Here is a 15,315-nt window from a genome sequence, read left to right as displayed (position 1 = left end):
ACCTAAGAAATAATCCCAAATTATATATCATAGTCACGAAAATTTTATCTTATATCCCTATATTTATATTTATACCTCCACATTTTAACAAAAACTTAATTTTATCATTTAAAAAAAATCAAACGTTATTTGTGCTACACGTTTGTGTTATGAGAAAGTTGAAAAAAATATTCTAATACACAAATGTGTTCGAAAATTTAAAAAAAAAATTATGAAACACATAGTTTAGTTTGAGTTTCTTAAAAGAATTTGTGTTTCAAAAATTTGAAAAAAATTTATAGCACACAAAGTTTAAATTTTCTGAAATATTGTCGAAAACTTAACAAAAGTTTTTAAATACACAAATTTCGAAATTTTATAAACACATTTGTGTTTTTAAATTTTCCGAAACTCAAGTCGAATTTAGTTGAGTAGTAAAAAAAATTATCTTTTTTGAAAAAAGAAAAGGATAAAATATGTAATTTGTATGAAATATGAAGTAGGAGTATAAATGCAGGATATAAAGTATAATTTTCCATAATCATTAAACTTAATGGGTTTTTGAACTGCCCTTTTGGGCCTCACTTAATCTTCACGGCCCAATATTTTATGACTTGGGCCTCTATAGTAAAACAATTCAGAAAATTGGATTTTGTATCACTCAATAAATTAATTGTATTGTAAAAAAATTGTTCCAAAATCATGTCATTTCACTAAAATTTTCAGCAGTAAATTTTTTTCTCCAAAATTCAGTAGACAAATTAATATTACCGGAAATTTTATTTTAAAAAAATTCAATGTGCAAACTTCTTTAGATTATTAAAATATTCTGAATTTTAAAAAAAAATCAAAATTTCTGATAGTTTGTGTACCATAATTTTTCGGTAGTTATTTATTTTCTGAAAAATTAAATTTTGAAATTTTCGATAATAAATTTTATTTTACAGAAATTTCAAAATTTGAAATCTCTTATATTAATTTTTTTTTTTTAAGGTTTAAGGTTCAATACACAATATAATTATTAGAAATTTCGAAAATCATAAAGTTCTGAACTACCAGAAATTTTAGAAAAATGAGATTTTCGATTAGAGAATTTCAGTGATAAAAGTTTACTTTTTTGGAATGTGAGAGTATGTTCGATTATCTAAATTTGTTTTAATTTTTACTATTCACTTAGAGGTATTTTAACAAATTAAGAAATAAAAATTATAAATAAGAGGTACATGTATAATTGAGAGAGTACAAAATCCAATTTTTTCAAACTAAAGTCATACGGTTTTCTTCACAAAAATATTAACAAAGTAAATCAACTCATTGTTGGGATCCAAAATGCTCTACTTGAGTTATTTGGAAAACAACTTACCAAATGATTTAGAATCATAAAAGACTTTGATACAACATCTCAACTCAAAACCTCCTTAAATATTAGGTATATAAATCATTACTCTTATATAATCAACATTTACTACATTCATACCTGATATAGGACTAATCACTTAGACTTAAAACTCAACAATTTTCCTTCGCCCTTAAAATCCAACTATATGAATAAACATAATTTTAAATTGTCATTCACAATCACAATTAGAATTATAATATTGTAAATTTTAAAATCTAAACAATAATATTACAATTATCATATAAATTGTATCATCTATATTTTTTCGTGAAACAAGATGTTAGTAGCATACCTCCAATCACGACTGTAAATTATTATATATATATTTTGTTAGTGTCATCATTAACAACCTTTTTACTCCAAATGCGGCATGTCATTCAAGCTCAACTGTGCCATCATGTCTCTAAATACAATACAAGTCTAGCAAAATCACTAATTATTTGTATGCCTCCACTCACTTTACCATTCATTTAGTCATGAATATTAAACACTCGAATGATAAAGGCATGCCCCACCTTACCTCACCCGTTAAAGAAAGAATCTCAAGAAGAAGATCATGCTTGTAATGAAATAATTTTAATCAATGAGACATGTATGTGTGTCTAACTGAAACCCTTAAGTTTCCTTTCAAAAGGTTAATAGAGCCACTATTAATAATTTGCAACACCACAGCCAATGCGCATGCATGAGAGAATTTGAAATTACAAATTCAACAATTTTCGTTCTTTCTTTTTTTTACGAAAGATTTAACAATTTTTTTTATTGGTATAGCAAATTGAAACTGAAATATAAGAAATTCGAATTTTGTGCATAAAAATTGAAACTAAAATCTTCTTACTCTTGAAATAAAATAAAAATAAAAATCATAACTGATATACTTAATTATAATACTATCTATATATCAAATTTTTAATTATTATTTTTATTTATACTTCGTTACAAAATGAGTGCTAGATTAATAGTTTATAGAAAAATGTTAAGAAAATCAAATAAAGAAATAAAAGTAGTGCATTCTACACTTTAAAAATTCAAGAAATAACTTTTTTTACATAATACTTTGATTTGATTTTTATTTATTTATTTAACATGTGTTTAAAGACACTTATTAATATGACTATAATTTATATTATATGTGTACTTAACAAATTATGAGTAATTCGATTGTTTTCTTTTGTTTTTTTACTCTCGACGAGGGACTTATCTAGAGTATCAAGGGTAGGCTCCAGCCCCTCCCCCTACCCAAATTTCTAATAGCTTATTTATTATTATTTATATAATATTTGGTATTTTACAAGGTATGTTCCATATTCAATACTAATATATATAATTATATTATATATATTAAAAAAACACATATGTGAGTATATCTGATTACTTATATTTTTTTAATTAAGTATATGTTAATATGTATTCTTAGACACTTATTATTTATTAGTATACTAATAAAAAAATATAAATTTTATATTAAAAATTATATATTTTTCTTATTAAAAATTGTACATTTTATTTTATTAAGATATATTTACGATAGAATTCTTAACATGTGTCCTTTGAATTATTATTATCTACGTTTTTGTTTTGTAATATTATCAATTAATTTTGTTAGTTTTCCGTTCTATTAATTTCTAGATTCATCCGTCCTCGTGAATTATCACATTAGTCAAATCCTTACACATAAATTGTTAAACACCATATACTACCTCTGGTCCTAATAAATACTCATTAAATACAAAAGAATTTGCCTCTTAATATAATTTATGTTCAATTTATTAGATATATTTATTTATTTTTCAAACTTTATCTTAATTAACAGTACATTAATGTATTTTAATCATTTTTTATATTAAATAAACATATTTTATATTATCAAATTTTCTTAATAAAATAAAATTTACACTAAAGATTTATATTTAAGGAGAGAAGTAACATAATCTTCGCTTGGTGTTAAAAATTCAATTGAATATTTTTTGACGTTTACAATGCATGAATGTAATTGGAGCAAAACTTGGTAATCAATTGGCTGTATGTGTCATTATGTTGAATGTGGAAGAAGAACAAGTGATGACTCCCATGACTATTATGCACCACTCAATGGAGCCAATAATTTTGGTTTCGAGAATAATCCCCTCTTTGAAATATCTTCCATCTTTTCAAGATCTTCATAATTAACCATTATAAAAAACATATGAAAATATTTCTACAAAAAATAAAGCTGTCTTTGGTAAAAAGAGAGGAAATACTATAAATGACTTAATTTAATATTTCCTTTGATGTTATTTATAAACAAAAAAAAATTAAAGAAAATTGATATATTTAATAATATATGATCTTTCTTTAACTTACTTTTAGTTATAAATAAAACTAGAGAGTAGCAAAAAAATTATAATTAATAGAAATAAATTATTTGATAATTAAAAAAAGATAAATTAAAATATTATATTATAAATAAATATTTAATAAAAATAAGAGTTGAATTAATTTGTAAATATAACTATAAAATATTCTTTTGTACCATTTGATGACACAAATGCATAAGTGCTTTCTCCAAGCACACATGAATCAAAAATCAAGGCACAAAACATCTCTTGTTTGTGTGCTCTACGTTCGTTCTAACTTTATGCTAGTAGTATATTAAAGATAAAAAAAGGTTTATTGATGTCATGGTGGACATAAAGAAAGAAAATTAATCCGTATAATGTTAGATTCTACTAGTAGTTGGTTGGTAGAGAGAACTTGTGGAGTGTGTTAACTAAGAATTTAAGAATCCTGCGTGTTACGCACTTGAGTAAACTGCCAGCCAATTTGTTGACTAAAAAATTTGACAATATATTTAATTTATACAAACACGCTTTGTGCTAAAATGACCACAAACAACCATATCAAATTAAAATATAATAAGTGAATCATCATTTTAATCTATTTTTATTTTACAATTCAAACTATATGGGATTGACTGTATTTAATAAATGAAATTTTTTTATAGGTTGGTAAAATTTAAATGACTAAAGACAGAAATGATTTATTTAATCATAACTCATAAAATAGTATTAGAATGCGTGTTGTAAATTTTTTTTCATAAAATAATTATTTTTTAGATAAAATAAATACTTTTGTAAGTTTATGTCTATTTGTTAAAGTTTGGAAAGAAAAATGAAACTAAAATATGATTATAATTTAAAAAATACTTAAAATAAAAAGCTGTTTTTAGTAACTTAGAAAAAATATTAATTAATTATTCAAAAAAAATTAACTTTTTACTACGACAGAATAAACACAAACAACTTTTTATTTACTTTTAAATATCTAAAAGATATATCTATATTATAAATATTAAAATCATCATTGTTTTTTAGAATCTGTAACAATTGGGGGCTTTAGACTCTACAATATTAACTTCTGAAACTCTAGCACAATGTATAATTAGACGCAAATAAATAGATTGCCACTTGAAGCATTATGAATATTTTTTCCAAAAGAAAACAAGAAATTAAAAGCATAGTGTATTTTTGCTAGATAGTTTATGAATTTGTGGTGAAAAGTAATATGATGACCCGCACAAATGTCCCCAATAACACACATGTCTCCATCTACTCAATGCAAGGAAATAAAAAATGCAAACAGAACGAATTATAGTAAAATGAAATGATTGCATGAGCACAATATCAAATTAAAATATAATAAGTGAATCATCATTTTAATCTATTTTTATTTTACAATTCAAACTATATGGGATTGACTGTATTTAATAAATGAAATTTTTTTATAGGTTGGTAAAATTTAAATGACTAAAGACAGAAATGATTTATTTAATCATAACTCATAAAATAGTATTAGAATGCGTGTGGTAAATTTTTTTTCATAAAATAATTATTTTTTAGATAAAATAAATACTTTTGTAAGTTTATGTCTATTTGTTAAAGTTTGGAAAGAAAAATGAAACTAAAATATGATTATAATTTAAAAAATACTTAAAATAAAAAGCTGTTTTTAGTAACTTAGAAAAAATATTAATTAATTATTCAAAAAAAATTAACTTTTTACTACGACAGAATAAACACAAACAACTTTTTATTTACTTTTAAATATCTAAAAGATATATCTATATTATAAATATTAAAATCATCATTGTTTTTTAGAATCTGTAACAATTGGGGGCTTTAGACTCTACAATATTAACTTCTGAAACTCTAGTACAATGTATAATTAGACGCAAATAAATAGATTGCCACTTGAAGCATTATGAATATTCTTTCCAAAAGAAAACAAGAAATTAAAAGCATAGTGTATTTTTGCTAGATAGTTTATGAATTTGTGGTGAAAAGTAATATGATGACCCGCACAAATGTCCCCAATAACACAATGCAAGGAAATAAAAAATGCAAGCAGAACGAATTATAGTAAAATGAAATGATTGCATGAGCACATTTTAGGCCCTACAGTTATCATGAATTGTGAACATTAAGTGGAATTACTAATCTAGGATAAGCCCTTTCAATTTTGACTATTAAGATTAATTTGTTGTTGTGGCCAAAAAGGGAAAAAAAACATGAAACAAAATATGACACCAGAAATGGTTTAACTCTTTTGTAGAGCATTCTCTATTCTGTCTTCATATAACTCAACATTACACATGTGCTGAAGCTAACTACTCAACAACAACATTGATGTGAATCTCTTAGAATACATATGGTATTGATGTAATTTTTTATGACTTTTAAAGTTTCAATGAAAGAATCTGTAAAGACTTCCAATAAAAAAATGGGAACTTAAACAATTACAAACACAGAAGTGTTACCACTATAATACAGGTACAGAGATGGACATTGGTACTGAAACATCACCAGCAAAGCTTGTATCCCTAGTTTGAGCTGAATTGCTAGCAAATGCATAGCCTACACCTAATCCACCATAATGTAGAGATGCATTTTCACATCTCTGAAACACTCTAGCAAGTGAAGCTGCTTTTCGTCTAGCTCGCTTTGTCCCGGTAAAAAGTAGGGTTTGAAGTAATCCACCCAAAGCCGGTGCCTTTACCACCCTTTCGGTTGCAGCTGAACCACCACTCCGACATAACTCGAGCAATGCTGCAACCGCGTTCTCTTTCCCCCTCGGTGTTCCGCAGCGCATCATTCCTATCAATCCTGCTACTGCTTCTTCCTGATTTACTACTGCTTTGGCTCCAAATGGCTGACGAACGATTAAGGCCAAGGCACCAGCTGCTTCTTCGGCAACTCCTTCGTTCCCCAAAGCCGCAACTAGAGCTGTCACGGCTCCTGCCTCAATCATCCGAACACAATTCTCGGTGTGTGTGGAAAGATTGAACAAAGCTGTTACTGCATCTTTTTTCCCTCTAGGAGTTCCATCTTGCAATAGTCCTGCCAAGGCTTCAATAGCTCCCGTTTCATCCGCAATTATCTTCTTATAGTCATGGACTGCTGATAGGCTGAACAATGTTGCAGCAGCATTTTCTCTTGCTTCTGTTGTATGTCCGAATCTCAACACATCGACAATTGATCCAAGACAACCTCTCTCATCCATGATCCGGCTTTTGTTCTTATCGTAAATGGATAGATTGAGCAATGCAGTAACTGAATTCTCCTGAGCAACGGAATTACGCGATGAAAGTAAGTTCCGAAGATAAGGAATTGCACCCGCTTCTGCAAGGAAGGCGCGATTTTCTTTGCCGGTTTTTGCAAGCAATCGAATCTCCCGAGCAGCTATAGTCTTTCCAGATTGCGATCCATTAGCTAACTGTTGAATGAGAAGCGTTGCTGTGGCTCTGTTGGCTTCAAGGGCCGCTTTGGTCGGACATGCTGATGCAAAAGCTTCGCTCATTGCATCCATCACCTCTGGTGGATCAAGGGGAATTCCGTCAGCGCTACACCACTGCACAATCAAATTCCTCAAGGCGCGATTCGGGACAAGACGAGTGTGAGCAAGCATTTGACCAGTTTTCGGGCAAGTTGTATGCCCTTCATCCATCCACCTTGAAATTGAACTCCTATCATAAGTTTGACCGGTGGAAATAATCACGGGATCTCTCATCAAATCCAATGATATTGGGCAACAAAAGTCCTTTGGAACAGTTAAAAATGTATCAGCAATTTCTTGAGTAATCAAACCCTTCTTTGGTTTCTTCTGACTTCCATTTTCCAAATCAAGTTCATCTTCCTCAAAACCGAAAAGCAAAAACCTACAATACCGAGTCATAGCCACCAACCCTTTAAGCACAGAAATTGTTGGCTCAATATCACCCTCATGATTAACAATCTGCTCCTCCAAAGCCTCAATTTCAATCCTACAACTAGCAGCATCAACAATCTGCAATTTATCAACATAGAAAGATCGCAATTCGGCCGAATCAGGAATCCTCCCATTCTCAAACTCATCAAGAAACAAAAAGAAACGAATCCTAAGAGCATCATCTTCCATATCTATAAAAAGCTTAGCCCTCCTTGACTGATTCAACAAAAGTTCAACCTGTTCCCTAACATCCTTACTCAAACCAACATCCTTAACAGGAAAAACATCTAAAAGGGTCGAAATCTCTTGATTCAAATCATGAAAATGACCCGAAATCGAATGATTCTGAAGCAAAAGCCACAACTTACTCGATTGCGCGCAATAATCAAGAAGAATCTTGGAACGATACAACAACAAATAAAGCTCCTTAAGACAAAGCAAAGCTGTAGGTGGAAGGGAAGAACCTGAATCATTCAAATACTCCAAAAGAAACTGAAAAACTTCAACTTTTCTGATCAAAGACCGTGAATTTTTCCTCTGAAAGAAAAAGGAACGCTTTGAAAAACAACACACAAGCTCGTTCGCCACCGCCATAAGGGTCTGAACCAAAGCGACATCGCTTAAATCAACGGGAGCAAGAAAAGCTTCCAACGTCGGCGATCTTCGCCGCCGCAGCGAAGAGAAAATTGCCCCTGAAGCCATTTTAATTTTGAAATGAATTTTCTAGGGTTTCTGAAACCCACCTTTGAAAACTTTTAAAACAATTTCAAGGGGTGAAAGGCAAAGACTTGCGAAATTTGAAATTTTCCGAGAAAGTATTAACCAGATCTGTGGAATATTATTTTCTGGGAAAATTTTGAAACAGCATACGAAAGACAAGGAAGACTATGAAACAGTTGTTATTGTTGTTTTGTTGTTGTTGTTGGTGTTGGGTGGAGGTTTGAATGTTCAAAGGGTTAATAAGAATAGATAAAGAAGGAGATGGAAATTTTGAGAATTAAGAAGGAAAAAGAAAATTCGGCCGAATCCGCGTATTAAGAAAATAATAAAAAATAAGAAAAAGGGACTGAATTTCCAAAGACTTTTTGTTTTCTCTGAATTTCTAATTTTTCTGTACCGTGGGAAAAAAAAAAAGAATGCAGCGTTGGTGAAAATGACTTTCCTATGTTTGACGAATAGGTTATGTAGATTCTGGTCCATTCAATTTTATTTTATTTTTATATCTCTTTTAGTTTTTTCTTTGCTTTGCTGCAAGATAAGGAAAAGGAGGAGTGAAAGAAAGAGAAGATGAAAGATGGGTTTGTTTGGCTTGTCAACCTTACAAACAAAATAAAATGGGTCGGCTTTTTTTGGAAATTACATTTATGGTGTTTTTGGAATAATTTGAGGTAATTTGTACTGTTGTCAGGAGTGACGACTAAATAGTAATTTAGTGTTTTTTAGGGGGTTATTTGGTGGTATTGTGTGTAGGGTTGTTTTGGTTTTGACTTTGTGGTGAAATGGAGTGGGGGATACCTTTGATTTGATGTCCTACTAGTATTATTTTTGCCTTTGTTGGTTATTATATCAGACAGACTTACCTAAAGTTCATACTCCTTGATATGTGTGTATCAAGTTTCTTTTCCCCCATAAGGTAAAGGATTAATAGGGATGGCTTTGTTGCCGTTTTGAGCCTTTTATTACTTAGCTTAGATTGCTTTAATTTAAACTTGGCTGCATGAACATTAGGAAAATGTTTTTGAATTGCACATGAATGAATTCTTGCATGTAATTTTCGAAAATAAAATGTATAGGCTTGCTAACAATGAATGTATTTCATAATATGGTACTTGCTGTGTTTATTGGCGATGTTTTAAATTGATATTTTACTTAAAATTTATTATAACAAAAAAAAAATTACATTTTAATTTAAAATTAAAAACAGTAAGAAAAACACTTAATAGAATGCTCTAAGTTTTCTCTTCTTATAAAAAATAAGATTTAATATATAAAAAGGATGCATTAGATTTGGTCTCAAGTGGAAGAGTATATACAGAAAAGAAGTTGACTTGAGAAGGATAATGGGACCACGCGATTATAAAGTGCGTGGAGATGCTTAGCTTAGCTGTAAATGTAATTTGGTGACCGATTAATTGTTTAACTCTTTTGACTGGACTTCCAGAACTTTCTGCAGTCATGCATTCAGAGACATTCGATTAAAAATAAAAATATTTTCTTATTAATTATAATTACTTAAATTAAAAAATTGAAATATTATAAATAAAAATATATTAATTAAAAAAATTAATATTATAAAACAATAATAATTTGAAATATATAAAACATCTAAAATGAGACGGAAGAGTTTTATTTAACAATTAAAATAAGATAGTCAAGATTAAGCTGCAGTCACTATTTATATTTGAGAATCTGGAATCCATTTCCCTTTTGACTCATGGGATTGTTTTAACTTTTAACTTAGTAGTTTCCACATAGGATAAAGATTTCAACACGAAGAAAAACACAGTTTCACTTTCACACACTCAAACGTAGGAAGAATGCACTTTAATTTGTAAGCATGAGATTTTGCCAAGTGGCAAATATTATTGTTGGAAGATGCTACCGTGCCTCTGCTTAATTTATGGGTTTTGGGCCAAAAACAAAACTAACAAGAAGAAATAAAAAATGTGATTCTTTAATACCAAAAGATAAACTTTAACGAAATATGTGCCCTTTCGACGAAGGCAGAAAGTGATTAATTATTTAACCTCTTAGAGGGGTTAATGTTTTTGTAGCCAACAAAATGACCGACCACGGAGATTTCAAATTGTTATGATCACATAATTTCTTTACCTATGAACAAAGGCAGGCCAAAGTCATAAGTCAATCATATAGCATATGTTATACAAAATTAAATAGAAATTGTCAGTTTTTCTAATGTGCACCACATGTAGATCGAAGACTTGGAAAGAGATAGTTCAAAGTTGTTCATGGCTTTAATTTAATATTGCATTTTCTATGGCTAAAAAGTATGCTAGCCTTTTTGTTCTAGAATTTATTTGTGGAGATTTTTGAAATCAAAGCTGTTGTTATTTTTTTAGGGTATGTAGGATGGAACTAAAAAAGAGTTTTATATTAAAAAAGTCTTTTTTTTAATATTTTTATAGTGTTGAATGCATACTTCAAGATAATATTTTTTATTTGATTTTTTAACAATTGTTTTAGAGCACTTTTGAACATTTTTTTTATTGTGAAACAAATAAAAGAAAAGGCTAAGGCCTAAATCAAACGTGTTATTGCTATCATAGGAAAAAATGGAGTATCTAACTAAGTTGGAAGCGGGCATTAAAAGATGTAGAAAAATTGCACTAATAATAATTAATTAAATACGTTTCCTTGATTCCAAAAGAAGCATACATGAAAGTCAATACAGCATGGTCCTAAACAAATTAGCTGCAAGCTACTTTAATTTATTCCAAATATTTAACAACAAGAATGCATGCAATTTACTAAGGCTAACAACCGGTAAGAGTACTCTTCATTTCGATCTTTTGATGGAGATGTCAATTAATAATTATTAGTTTATAAATATTTAATTGATATAAAGGTACACATTTTGCCTTTTATTGTGTTTTTTAACAATTATGTTCTTTTTTATCTAAAAACAGAATGGTAATTATTATCTAAAATTTATATACGTAATTACAATGTCTCAAATTTAAATTAAAATAAAACATTTTATTTAACAATATTGATATTTATTAATTGAATTAAAATATTTTATAATTATAAATAATTTTTTCACAATACTCGTAAAGTTAAAAACCTGAATTGTATCTGAAACTATGTTCACAACAAAACGATATTGACAGCTTCTATTAATGTTATTCTTGGTATTTTATAAATAGAATAAAAGAAGCATTCAACAAAAATGAATCAGAAAATACACATCAAACTTGGCCGGACATACATTGAATAATTGATCCAGGGAATATTGGACTACAGGCTTAAAAAGCAAAACTAAAAAAAATGAAAATTATATTCTATTATATCTTTATACTTAGATTACCATTAGTTTTATTCGAGAATTTTTTACCCCGTAGTATGCCAAATCCCAGAAAAATATAATATATCTCTTATAAGATACTGAATTTGGTTTGTTAAGTTAGTGGTAGGTACTTTAATAAAAGGTGGAACGTTCTTTTCTCTCATTCATTCTATTTTCTAAATTTAAAACTCTATAAATCTTCGTTACTCTCAAATCAAACTCAATTTCACTTTTTTTTACCTTAAATCCACACTAAATCTTCACCCTTCATTCATCACCTCTTAATCACTAAGGTAAGTTTTTTTTGTTTATTTTAGTGTTATGTTTTTATATTTTTTATTTTAGTGTTTATATTTGGTTGTTGTTGTAATTTCAATAGGTACTTCAAAATAAATTGCGACACAACACGAAGAATTCTACGACTGGAAGATAACTGAAACGACGATGAAGAAAATACGATTTAGGTTTTTTATAGAAGAAGACTAAAATATTTGTGATTAATTTTAGGTTAAAAAATGTTATAATTTAACTATTTTTTAGTTTTTTTTGTTAAAAAATGGTTATGTTTTAATATGTTATAATTTTTGTAACATAAATTGGATAGGAGGACTATTATAAAATGAAACTATATTTGCAGAGATGTTAACCAAACAAAAAAGCTTATGAGGATCAAAATAAATAAATAAAATTATAATTGCAAGTACTAAAGACATATTTAAACATTGTTGTGATAATAATTGAATTTATGTTTTTTAAGTTGTTGTATGCCAAATATTTGACAAAATGTTTTGATTTGTAATGAGTTTATAGTGATATATAAGTAGTTTATATTGTTGTTGTAGTTTAAAGTAGTTTATGTTAGCTATCGACAATCATTTGTTGATGTAAGGGCAATGATATGATATATTAATTACCTTTGTAGTGGTGTCATCAATCATTCTAAATATGCAATTAACATGACTCTTCAGCTCTGATGGAGTACCGCGGTTACAAATTTCAAATGTTTATTGGAAATTTTAAATGCTCGAAATAAACTTCAACACATTCTTGAATCATGTCTAAAATTATAATTAAAAAAAGAAGTTTAAGATCCGTAATGACCCAAAAAATTGGTATTTATATAACTGTATATGCACTATTGACCCCACAAATTAAGGTTAAGTATGAACCACACAAATTGTATAAAAGTGTATTTTACTTGACGAAAAAATATATCAATATCCTATCGGATTCACACTTCTAGTAGTTAATTTACATAAAAAAAACAAATTATACCGATGTCACTTGAAAAATAACACTTCAATGTATTACTAAATTCATACATCCCATAATTAATATACACCACCGGATCCTGGCATCCAGTAATGTATTTCACTTGAAATATAACACTTCTATATACTACTAGATTCATACATCAATGTCAATCATAACTTGTTTTGCAATATTCAATTTCAAATCAATTGTTTCCTTCAACTTCAAGCCAGGTACAGGTTCATATATTTCTTCAATTGCAAGCTCAAGTTTTGGTTCAACTTCAGACTCAAGTTTCAAATCGACTACCAGCTAATGTTTGGACAGCCTTAGCCATAACTAACTACAAATATTTAACACAAATTAAAACTCAATTATGTATAAAATAGATAATTTTAGACCACATTAACACTTATTGGATGTATAAATCAGATAATGTTAAATTTTTGAAATATACACTACCATATCCCAGAATTCGGTACAATCAAGTACAAAACTTCAAAAACTTTAACAATCAAAATGACAATGAGGAATGTTTTAGAGCTACATTACCTTTACAAGAAATATAAATAGAATTCGTAATGTCAATGATAGAAGAATGGGGTTTTTGAATTCCAAAAATATAAAAATAGGTAAAGAATTTAAAGTTGAATGTTAAAGAAGAAATGTTTAGTAAGAAAGGTGACAATGCTTTTGTGTTGGTGCCTACCGGATACTTACACCAAATTTATACATCCGATAATTTATCGATTTAAAAGTTGAGATCCAATAAAGAGTAAACATTAAAATTTATGTTGCTTATTTTTTCATAAACATTAGAATTTAGAAATCCAAATTTTTCAAAAAAAAAATTATATAGAATAATAAAACTAACGTTTCTTCTCATATTTCTTTTTTAAGAAAACTTATAGTGTAACAACGACTTAATCTACATCGACGCTAGCATAATTTTTTTGCTTTCTTAAGATCCACACTTCACTCTTTTTTCTTTTCAAAATTTGAAAAGTTTGGAACGTACTTATGTTTCAATTTTTTCAAAAAATAAAAAATGTGAAATGAGTTTTTTAGAGTACTCACTATTTGTTACGATTTTTTTTTTTTGTAAAATGTTTTATTTAAATACTTCATGACCTTTTTTTAAATTTACATGGTTTGAAGGTGCATAGAGACTATAAAAGGATGTGATTTGAAGGTGTATAGAGACTGTATAGAGGTGTGAAGCATAATTTTCACTGAAAAACTATGAAGTTCTTTGGTCTTTATAATTCCTTTGACCCCTGTATAAAATTAATAAACAACTAATGATATTTTTCCCTCTAAACTCTTATATAAACTACAAACATTTATTAAATGAATTTTATTGTTAACAAATAAATTAAGAGTAAAAGAATTTAAATTATCTAACTTTATTAGTAGTGTTTTTATGTGTTCCAAAGTATAAAGGACAAAATATTAGAGAGGAGAGAGTAGTACATAAACATCTTTTTTAAATTAACTATACATTTTACTCAACTTAAAATTTACTAAATCAAATACAACATTGCCTCCAAAAGTTAAAATACAATCTAATAGAAAAAATAAACAATATCAAATAATTAAAATTTCAAAACACATATATACAAAGAACCATTTTTTAAAACACATATGCACTTTTTAGCCTATACAAACAAAGCAATATCCCAAAATATATACTCTGTTCGATTTAAAATATAAACAAAATTAATATATTTAATCTATACATTTAACTCTATTTTTGTTTATATTTATGATTATCAATAATTCCACATGATCAAGAGCCTCCTTTAGAAACAGGTGCAGGTGCATGATCCTTAAGGATTAATTTAGTTAGAGAAAAGTGAAAGTTACAACTTTTTTATCATAGTAAATAGGTATATGTTTAATGAGTAATTAGTTGTGTAAGAAAGAAGATTTGATTTGACAGTGATATTACTATGTAATTGAAAGAATGCAGGTGGATTTAAATTTGTATGCATGAGCTATTTTGCTTTCATCACATCATAGAGTTATACAATCAATTTATTTTATGTGTATGATATGAAAATGTGGTTGGGAAAGGGGATATTGATCTGTATAAAAGTTGAGTTGTTCCATTCACCATATTGAAAGGGAGTTAATCAAATTATAAATTATCTCCCACAAATTTGAGGAATTAGGAAGCAAATGTTAGGCCTATCCACAAATTATATGTTGATTATGTTAAGATAATTCAATATTACTTGTGCTCATGCGATTTTTTGGTTTAATATGCTCTATCAAGACTATATATAAAAAAACTATTTGAAGTTTTTATTATTTTAATTTTAATTTTTTTTAAAGTAGAGAAATAGTTAAGAAAGTGGTATTGAATAGAAGTTAGAAATGTCATATATATTGTATTTGATAATGAAAAGAAAAT

At 28.0% G+C, this 15,315-nt stretch overlaps 1 protein-coding gene across 1 annotated transcript; it reads right to left on the bottom strand.

The window, feature by feature from the left end:
- Positions 1–5,949: 5,949 nt before the first annotated feature.
- On the bottom strand, positions 5,950–8,729 carry LOC101514941 (U-box domain-containing protein 17). The gene has a single exon (XM_004485876.4). It carries the CDS (start codon positions 8,321–8,323, stop codon positions 6,176–6,178), a length of 2,148 nt encoding a protein of 715 aa, XP_004485933.1. The 5' UTR covers positions 8,324–8,729; the 3' UTR covers positions 5,950–6,175.
- Between the last annotated feature and the right edge of the window lie 6,586 nt (positions 8,730–15,315).

Source organism: Cicer arietinum, chromosome 1, assembly GCF_000331145.2.
Source record: "Cicer arietinum cultivar CDC Frontier isolate Library 1 chromosome 1, Cicar.CDCFrontier_v2.0, whole genome shotgun sequence".
Lineage (NCBI taxonomy): Eukaryota > Viridiplantae > Streptophyta > Magnoliopsida > Fabales > Fabaceae > Cicer > Cicer arietinum.
Note: the sequence above shows the minus strand (reverse complement) of the source record. Positions and strands in the feature narration are given on the sequence as shown.